Below are 10,000 nucleotides of genomic sequence, written 5' to 3' on the forward strand. Positions count from 1 at the left end.
ACCGTGGAGACTCACCGGCCGAACGGGAAGCCACAGCGTGAAAGCCCCGCTTCTCCAGGACAAAGTGCAACTTTTTGCCGAAAAAGCGCTAAAAACGGCCGAAAATGGGGGAAAAGAGGGCTGAGACCCGCTTGGATGGCCTCCCGAGACTTCAAGGATCATGAAAATATGTCTAAGTGTTGAAACACTTAGTCATTTTTCCGCCCAGACCCTCTTTTCCAACTCTCTCCTGATATCGTTCCGGCAGTGATTTTCTTTATAAGGGCCCGAAAAGCGTTTTGACTTTCACTCCCAGAACGCCCCCCCCGTCGTGGGGGCAGTACTGCTTTTTTTAAAACCCCGTATCTCCCTCATTTTTAAAGATAGAACCATGCGGTCTTCACCGGGCTGCTCTTCGGGCTCCGGAGATTCGAACCATATCCGGTTTTCCCGGATAAAACGCATTTTTGACCGATTTTTGGAGCTCATTTCCCGGTAAACTGCTTTCGCTTCTACCGCCGGCTGGGAAGGTCCTAGAGACGATCCGAGACCACCACCGTGTTCCCCGCGGTCCAAGCTTTCAGCCAATATATGGTTTGCCTGGGTGCAGTGCGTTTTTAAGGATCGAACCGGAGCTCCGGAGGTCCAGACCGGGGATCCGCGGCAGAGCTATCCGGGAGGGCCGCGCTAGCAGGCGGACGAAATCTGCAGCTGCTCACCGCCGAGTCTCCCCCTCTGGAAGTCCGGTTTTCGGACCTCCACCCAGGCTTCCGGGACCGACACCCTCGTGACCGGGGCCGTCTCAGGAGCTCGATGATCCGGGTCTCGGGTCGGTGGGACCCCGGGAACCGGACCGGAGGTCCGGTTGGGCCCAAAACGGTTAAAAATTCGTATAAATTCGGGGGAACGTCCCAGCGGAAATCGGAGACCACCACAGCCATCAGCGGACCGGCCCGGATCCGACGGTGTGCGGCTCGCCCGGGTTCCGGTCCGTTTGGACCGACTTATCGCGGGGCAAAGCCGGCCCGGTTTGACGCTAATCGGTTACAAATTCGTAGTAATTCGGGGGCACGTCCTAGAGACGAACCAAGACCACCACCGTGTTCAGGAGGCCCGGAGCTTTAATACGGTATGCGGCATGCACGTATTGGGGGCCCCGATCTCCAGGGTAGGTCGGGTCTCCAGGGGGGCTCAAAGTCTGGGGCCCCCTAGGGCCTGGATCCCGGCCCTGGGGGGCGGGGGGCCCGGACCAACGGTGGCACACGGTCCGGGGGAAGGCCCCGGACCGGCCCACCGAGTTGGAGACCCCTGGCTCTTATGGTTGGGTCTCCAGGGGGTCTCAAAGTCTGGGGCCCCCTAGGGCCTGGATCCCGGCCCTGGGGGGCGGGGGGCCCGGACCAACGGTGGCACACGGTCCGGGGGAAGGCCCCGGACCGGCCCACCGAGTTGGAGACCCCTGGCTCTTATGGTTGGGTCTCCAGGGGGTCTCAAAGTCTGGGGCCCCCTAGGGCCTGGATCCCGGCCCTGGGGGGCGGGGGGCCCGGACCAACGGTGGCACACGGTCCGGGGGAAGGCCCCGGACCGGCCCACCGAGTTGGAGACCCCTGGCTCTTATGGTTGGGTCTCCAGGGGGTCTCAAAGTCTGGGGCCCCCTAGGGCCTGGATCCCGGCCCTGGGGGGCGGGGGGCCCGGACCAACGGTGGCACACGGTCCGGGGGAAGGCCCCGGACCGGCCCACCGAGTTGGAGACCCCTGGCTCTTATGGTTGGGTCTCCAGGGGGTCTCAAAGTCCGGGGTACAGACCAGGAGCCGGGCCTGGAACAAGAGGCACCCGACACCCAGGGAGAACCAGGCTCTCCACACCCACCTGCGCACCCACACTTAAGCACCCCTCCTCGGACTACACCCCTCCAGCACGCAGGCCCTGGAGGGTCGTGCCCCTGGTAAGGCAGGGACACTTAGAGTTTAGAGGGTTGGGGTTCCAGCCTGGATGTCCAGCCCGTAGAACGGGAGCTGGACGTACAGCCCGGGGTTCCAGCCCGTAGAACGGGAGCTGGACGTACAGCCCGGGGTTCCAGCCCGTAGAACGGGAGCTGGAGGTACAGACCGGGAGCCGGGCCTGGAACAAGAGGCACCCGACACCCAGGGAGAACCACGCTCTCCACACCCACCTGCGCACCCACACTTAAGCACCCCTCCTCGGACTACACCCCTCCAGCACGCAGGCCCTGGAGGGTCGTGCCCCTGGTAAGGCAGGGCTCGGTGTGTGTAGGAAGAGGGGGTTGGATGGTGGGGCGATTACGCCCCTGTATTGGTACCATCTAACTCTAACCCTCCACTAGAGTCCTAACTAGAAAAACCGGAGTCCGGAGCAAAGGCCCCGATCGCGCCTGGGGGTCGGGGTTGTTTTTCGGGAGGTTTGTCTATGTAAAACCAGGTTGGGAATCGGGGCTGGGAAACGCGTCCGGCTCTCCAGGCCGGAGAACGGGACCCTTGAACGGGACCCTTGAACGGGACCCTTGAACGGGACCCTTGAACGGGACCCTTGAACGGGCCCCGATAACGGGGAGGGGGGGGCGGGTTAGTTCGACATCGGGGGTGGGTCTTGGGTCCTCCGGATGTTACATAGCTAAAGTCGTCAATTAGGGAGGACCACCCCTTCCGCCCCGGCGGCCATATTTAGGGAGGAGGGTTAGCCCAAATTCGCTCATTTGCTATCGGATCATTGCCGAGAGATGACTGGAGCGAAATACAAAAGCACCTGCCCTGTGTGCAGGTATGCTGGATACAGGCTGAGGGAGCACTTGGACAACGTTCACCACGTCCGGAATGGGAAGGAGCGCAAACTCCTGCTAGCCTTTGCTAGCGGTCGTTTTTCGGTGAACGGGATGGCGTGCTGCATCGACGGCTGTCAGTACCACGGGCCCCGGGTCGCTGAACACCTCCAGAACGCCCATCGAGACCTGAGCAGGCGGAGGAAGGCCCGGATGCTCAAGCGGCTTCAGTGGCGCCGGTTCGTGGAGCAGGTACGTCGCCTCAGGGCTTCCAACCCCACACCACCGCTCGCGACCGAGCTGGATCTGAGTGACGAAGGGGAGGAGAGCGGGCCACGCTGCGAGGGGCGCGGTCAGCCTACCTCCTCCGCACACCCAGACCACACGGCCGCGGCGGTGGACGTGGGGCGCAGGGCGGACACGGAAGTCCGAAGGGAAGGCGTGCCTGGCACTACACCGGCGTCACCTGGGCCGAGCATCGCGGGACGGACACCTATCCCGCTTCCCTGGCGACCTGCACCAGCAGCCCCTCCAACGCTGCTGGTCATGCCTTGGCGGGCGACGGCGGACAAAGCGCAGGGCTCCTCTACGCAGCCCGGGACCGACGGCCGGCCACGACGGGCAGCTCCGGGTGGAAGCTGTCCGCCGGGACGACCGAACGGGCACCGCGACCGCGGCGGCCTCCCTGCGCCTCCCCCCCGACACATCGAGGCCCAGGGCTCCTCTCCGCCGAGCGACAGAGACGCGCCAAGCTGGAGGGCAGCTGCGGGTGGCAGCTGTCCCCCGAGACAGGACGCGCCTCCACAGAACGGCGACGGCCTCCCTGCGCCGGCCGGTTTCATCGAGGCTCTGCGCACGGCACCCAGCTGGCCTGCCGTGCCCGAGGACGACCCCCCCTCGTCACCCACTTGGTCGCTTCCGTGTGGTCAACCGAACCGGACCATCACCATCAGCAGCAGCAGCAGCGACAGTTCTCCGGAGAGGTCGCTGCCAGACGGTCAACCAACGGGAGCGGCTGCGGCGGATTTGAGGGAGGAGACGCACCGGACAGCCGACAGACCGGTGGGTGGAACGTCCGTTACCTTACCGGAGACGATCGGGTGCTACCTGGACGAGTACGCAGAGTTCATCATGTCTGTCGGACTCTCCAGAAAGCATAAAGAGAACACGGTTTCAAAGGTTGGCCGTGTGCAGGCTTTCCTGACACACATGGCGGGCGGCAAGACTGAATTGAGCTCATGGCTCTTTCTCCACGACCCGGTGCGGGCCGTGGAGTGGCCATGCAGATTGCTGCGGGAGGGTAGAGCCATCACCACGGTTAAGGTGTACCTGACAAACACGAGTCAGTTTGTCACGTACTTCACCGAGACCCCGCCCGCAGATTCGGCCCTGGGAGCGACCCAGCTCATCGCGCTCTCCAGAGCCATTAGGGCCGCAACACACAAGATTTCTGCCGGGGTAGTCCTGCGTCAACTGCATGTTAAGCACCAGAAGGTAACCCGCGCTGTAACACCGGGGGTTCTCCGCAGATGTGTGTCTGCGACGAAGGAGCTCATACCAGGGCTATTGCGATCGCTTTCCGAGAAGAGCTGCGACGCTACTCAACGACATCTGTTTATCGGGGCCTTCTCCCTCTTGATTACGTGTCTCTACGGCCACAGAGCCGGCGTCATGACACATCTCAAGGTGGAGGAGATGGATGAGGCGAAGCGGGAGTTCAATCCGGGTGACCCTGGATATGTGCTCAACGTGAGTGTATCACACACACACACCCGGTCAAAGTTTGCGTTCCCTTACCGGATCTCTCCCTCTCCTCTCTTGCAGATACAACACCACAAAACCAACCGTGCCTTCGGGCACGCGCAGGTTTTTCTCACAGCGGAGGAATTCGGGTGGCTGGAGGCCTGGATGCAGATACGAGCCAGGCTCCAGCCGACATGCGACCTGGTGTTCTTCAACACCAACGGACGGATGATTGAGAAGCTGAACAAGTTCACCAGATCTGCTTGGCGGGAGCTGGGGATGCCAGGCAGCCCGTCCCTAACAGACCTGAGAACCGCCGTTGCAACGATGGTGAGTGGATCAACATTCAAAACCACCATGATCCATCACCTGGAAACCTAACCCTTCTCCTGCACTCCCCCCCCCCAGGCCAGAGACAGTCAGACCAGCGAGGTGAGGAAGGAGATGGCCAGGCTGATGTGTCACGACACATCCACCGCAGACAGATTCTACGCCCTCCATATGAACGCCAGGCAGCTGGCAGCACTGAGGCAAAAGTTTGACAGAGCCAGGGAATGCCCACAGTGAAACACGGCCACAATAAAAACGTTAAACCTGGCTGAACTCTCTCCCTTCTTTGCCGCATTACATGTTCGCACCACAGACCCCCAGGGGTCCCTCAGACTAGCACGCCACCGGGTCCCATCCTCGAACCCCCCCCGCCCCGCTCCAGAGAAGGGGGCGGAGGGATCTAGGTGGCCCGGTGGCATGGCGCACAGAGAAGCAGCGAGAGGGCCAAGTAAACGCTTCGTTCTGTGGGGGGGGGTATGCGACCGGCTTCCGGGCATACTCCGGCTGCTGCCTCGCTCCTGTTACACACTGCTGCTTCACTGTCCGCGCTCCTTCAGGCCTTCCTTGGATGAATTGACAAAACCGGATAGGATAACCGGTTCTCCACGGAGCTCCAGACCTACACCTGCGCGCGTCTAGAGTCGAGCCCGCAAGGCTGGAGGAACCCTCCACCGAAGCGCCGGTTGCCAGAGCATCCGGGGCCGGCGGGAGCCCTCCATGGCAGGCCACAAGTGCTTGATCGGTCGGATGGTGTGTGTAAATGTGTGTGGGGAGACATCCGCCGGAGCTCCAGACCTCCGAGCGGGTCACCTAGGCGGGGTCAGCCCGCTGTCGGTGCTCCGTCTTCGGCCTGGGTCCAGAGAGACTCCCCGCTCCCCCGGGGCTCCACGGAGCTCCAGCCCGACCGGGAGGACCCCAGGACCCATCAGAGGGACCGTGGGGACTCACCTGCCGAAAAGGAACCCGCTGCGTGAAAGCCCCGGTTCTCCAGGACAAGGTGCGACTTTTTGCCGAAAAAGCGCTTAAAAACGGCCGAAAATGGGAGAAAAGAGGGCTGACACCCCCTTGGATGGACTCCCAAGGCATCAAGGATCACGAAAATATGTCTGAGTGTTGAAACACTTTGAAAATTTGCGAACAGGGCCCTCTCTTTTGACTCTCTCCTGATATCGTTCCGGCAGTGATTTTCATTGTAAGGTCCCTAAATCCCTCGGCATTACTACTTTTTCAAAAGCCCATATCTCCCTCATTTTTAAAGATAGAAGCATGCGGACTTCACCAGGCTGTTCCCGGGACTCTGGAGATTCGAACCATACCCGGTTTTACCGGATAAAATGCATTTTTGACCGATTTCGCATCACATGTGTTGCTCATTTCCAGATCTCACCCTCAGGTAGAGCTCCAGGCCCGCACACACATGCAGGGGGCCGTGCATGGAGCTCCAGGACCGCACACACATGCAGGGGGCCGTGCATGGAGCTCCAGGCCCGCACACACATGCAGGGGGCCGTGCATGGAGCTCCAGGACCGCACACACATGCAGGGGGCCGTGCATGGAGCTCCAGGCCCGCACACACATGCAGGGGGCCGTGCATGGAGCTCCAGGCCCGCACACACATGCAGGGGGCCGTGCATGGAGCTCCAGGCCCGCACACACATGCAGGGGGCCGTGCATGGAGCTCCAGGCCCGCACACACATCCAGGGGGCCGTGCATGGAGCTCCAGGCCCGCACACACATCCAGGGGGCCGTGCATGGAGCTCCAGGCCCGCACACACATGCAGGGGGCCGTGCATGGAGCTCCAGGACCGCACACACATGCAGGGGGCCGTGCATGGAGCTCCAGGCCCGCACACACATGCAGGGGGCCGTGCATGGAGCTCCAGGCCCGCACACACATGCAGGGGGCCGTGCATGGAGCTCCAGGCCCGCACACACATGCAGGGGGCCGTGCATGGAGCTCCAGGCCCGCACACACATGCAGGGGGCCGTGCATGGAGCTCCAGGCCCGCACACACATGCAGGGGGCCGTGCATGGAGCTCCAGGCCCGCACACACATGCAGGGGGCCGTGCATGGAGCTCCAGGACCGCACACACATGCAGGGGACAGGGCATGGAGCTCCAGGCAGAGGACCAGGCATGGAGCTGCAGGCCCTGACCTCCAGGCAGAGGACCAGGCATGGAGCTGCAGGCCCTGACCTCCAGGCAGAGAACCAGGCATGGAGCTGCAGGCCTTGACCTCCAGGAAGAGAACCAGGCCTGGAGCTAAAGGCCTTGACCTCCAGGAAGAGAACCAGGCCTGGAGCTAAAGGCCTTGACCTCCAGGCAGAGAACCAGGCCTGGAGCTAAAGGCCCTGACCTCCAGGAAGAGAACCAGGCCTGGAGCTAAAGGCCCTGACCTCCAGGCAGAGAACCAGGCCTGGAGCTGCAGGCCTTGACCTCCAGGAAGAGAACCAGGCCTGGAGCTAAAGGCCTTGACCTCCAGGAAGAGAACCAGGCCTGGAGCTAAAGGCCTTGACCTCCAGGCAGAGAACCAGGCCTGGAGCTGCAGGCCCTGACCTCCAGGAAGAGAACCAGGCCTGGAGCTAAAGGCCTTGACCTCCAGGAAGAGAACCAGGCCTGGAGCTAAAGGCCTTGACCTCCAGGCAGAGAACCAGGCCTGGAGCTAAAGGCCTTGACCTCCAGGCAGAGAACCAGGCCTGGAGCTGCAGGCCCTGACCTCCAGGCAGAGAACCAGGCCTGGAGCTGCAGGCCTTGACCTCCAGGCAGAGAACCAGGCCTGGAGCTGCAGGCCCTGACCTCCAGGCAGAGAACCAGGCCTGGAGCTGCAGGCCTTGACCTCCAGGAAGAGAACCAGGCCTGGAGCTGCAGGCCTTGACCTCCAGGAAGAGAACCAGGCCTGGAGCTAAAGGCCTTGACCTCCAGGAAGAGAACCAGGCCTGGAGCTAAAGGCCTTGACCTCCAGGCAGAGAACCAGGCCTGGAGCTAAAGGCCTTGACCTCCAGGCAGAGAACCAGGCCTGGAGCTGCAGGCCCTGACCTCCAGGCAGAGAACCAGGCCTGGAGCTGCAGGCCTTGACCTCCAGGCAGAGAACCAGGCCTGGAGCTGCAGGCCCTGACCTCCAGGCAGAGAACCAGGCCTGGAGCTGCAGGCCTTGACCTCCAGGAAGAGAACCAGGCCTGGAGCTGCAGGCCTTGACCTCCAGGAAGAGAACCAGGCCTGGAGCTAAAGGCCCTGACCTCCAGGAAGAGAACCAGGCCTGGAGCTAAAGGCCCTGACCTCCAGGCAGAGAACCAGGCCTGGAGCTGCAGGCCTTGACCTCCAGGAAGAGAACCAGGCCTGGAGCTAAAGGCCTTGACCTCCAGGAAGAGAACCAGGCCTGGAGCTAAAGGCCTTGACCTCCAGGCAGAGAACCAGGCCTGGAGCTGCAGGCCCTGACCTCCAGGAAGAGAACCAGGCCTGGAGCTAAAGGCCTTGACCTCCAGGAAGAGAACCAGGCCTGGAGCTAAAGGCCTTGACCTCCAGGCAGAGAACCAGGCCTGGAGCTAAAGGCCTTGACCTCCAGGCAGAGAACCAGGCCTGGAGCTGCAGGCCCTGACCTCCAGGCAGAGAACCAGGCCTGGAGCTGCAGGCCTTGACCTCCAGGCAGAGAACCAGGCCTGGAGCTGCAGGCCCTGACCTCCAGGCAGAGAACCAGGCCTGGAGCTGCAGGCCTTGACCTCCAGGAAGAGAACCAGGCCTGGAGCTGCAGGCCTTGACCTCCAGGAAGAGAACCAGGCCTGGAGCTAAAGGCCTTGACCTCCAGGAAGAGAACCAGGCCTGGAGCTAAAGGCCTTGACCTCCAGGCAGAGAACCAGGCCTGGAGCTAAAGGCCTTGACCTCCAGGCAGAGAACCAGGCCTGGAGCTGCAGGCCCTGACCTCCAGGCAGAGAACCAGGCCTGGAGCTAAAGGCCTTGACCTCCAGGCAGAGAACCAGGCCTGGAGCTGCAGGCCCTGACCTCCAGGCAGAGAACCAGGCCTGGAGCTGCAGGCCTTGACCTCCAGGAAGAGAACCAGGCCTGGAGCTGCAGGCCTTGACCTCCAGGAAGAGAACCAGGCCTGGAGCTAAAGGCCTTGACCTCCAGGCAGAGAACCAGGCCTGGAGCTGCAGGCCCTGACCTCCAGGCAGAGAACCAGGCCTGGAGCTAAAGGCCTTGACCTCCAGGAAGAGAACCAGGCCTGGAGCTAAAGGCCTTGACCTCCAGGAAGAGAACCAGGCCTGGAGCTAAAGGCCTTGACCTCCAGGCAGAGAACCAGGCCTGGAGCTGCAGGCCCTGACCTCCAGGCAGAGAACCAGGCCTGGAGCTGCAGGCCTTGACCTCCAGGAAGAGAACCAGGCCTGGAGCTGCAGGCCTTGACCTCCAGGAAGAGAACCAGGCATGGAGCTGCAGGCCCTGACCTCCAGGAAGAGAACCAGGCATGGAGCTGCAGGCCCTGACCTCCAGGCAGAGAACCAGGCCTGGAGCTGCAGGCCCTGACCTCCAGGCAGAGGACCAGGCATGGAGCTGCAGGCCCTGACCTCCAGGCAGAGGACCAGGCATGGAGCTGCAGGCCCTGACCTCCAGGAAGAGAACCAGGCATGGAGCTGCAGGCCTTGACCTCCAGGAAGAGAACCAGGCCTGGAGCTAAAGGCCTTGACCTCCAGGAAGAGAACCAGGCCTGGAGCTAAAGGCCTTGACCTCCAGGCAGAGAACCAGGCCTGGAGCTGCAGGCCCTGACCTCCAGGCAGAGAACCAGGCCTGGAGCTGCAGGCCTTGACCTCCAGGCAGAGAACCAGGCCTGGAGCTGCAGGCCCTGACCTCCAGGAAGAGAACCAGGCATGGAGCTGCAGGCCTTGACCTCCAGGCAGAGAACCAGGCCTGGAGCTGCAGGCCCTGACCTCCAGGAAGAGAACCAGGCATGGAGCTGCAGGCCTTGACCTCCAGGCAGAGAACCAGGCCTGGAGCTGCAGGCCCTGACCTCCAGGAAGAGAACCAGGCATGGAGCTCCAGGCAGGCACACCCAGAACACTTACCCACATCCAGGCTTTGCTCCGGGGAGAGAAACAGACAGTCAGACCCATCCAGAGAACCAGGCTCTCCACACTCACCTGTGCACCCACACTTAAGCACCCCTCCTCGGACTACACCCTCCA

At 62.3% G+C, this 10,000-nt stretch overlaps 1 protein-coding gene across 1 annotated transcript; it reads left to right on the forward strand.

Annotated features, from left to right (window-relative positions):
* The first annotated feature begins 2,714 nt into the window (after positions 1-2,714).
* LOC148160794 (uncharacterized) lies at positions 2,715-5,063 on the forward strand. Its single transcript, XM_088008220.1, has 3 exons — positions 2,715-4,502; positions 4,578-4,826; positions 4,905-5,063. Exons 1-3 carry the CDS (start codon positions 2,715-2,717, stop codon positions 5,061-5,063), a joined length of 2,196 nt encoding a protein of 731 aa, XP_087864346.1.
* Positions 5,064-10,000: the final 4,937 nt, after the last annotated feature.

Source organism: Poecilia mexicana, unplaced genomic scaffold (genome assembly GCF_051168715.1).
Source record: "Poecilia mexicana isolate PSO_F unplaced genomic scaffold, ASM5116871v1 scaffold_2, whole genome shotgun sequence".
NCBI classification, from domain to species: domain Eukaryota; kingdom Metazoa; phylum Chordata; class Actinopteri; order Cyprinodontiformes; family Poeciliidae; genus Poecilia; species Poecilia mexicana.

Coding starts and splice junctions, on each gene's coding strand:
- LOC148160794 (XM_088008220.1), top strand. CDS start 2,715: ATGACTGGAGCGAAATACAAAAGCACCTGCCCTGTGTGCAGGTATGCT. Junction 4,503..4,577: donor ACCCTGGATATGTGCTCAAC/GTGAGTGTATCA, acceptor CCTCTCTTGCAG/ATACAACACCACAAAACCAA. Junction 4,827..4,904: donor GAACCGCCGTTGCAACGATG/GTGAGTGGATCA, acceptor CCCCCCCCCCAG/GCCAGAGACAGTCAGACCAG.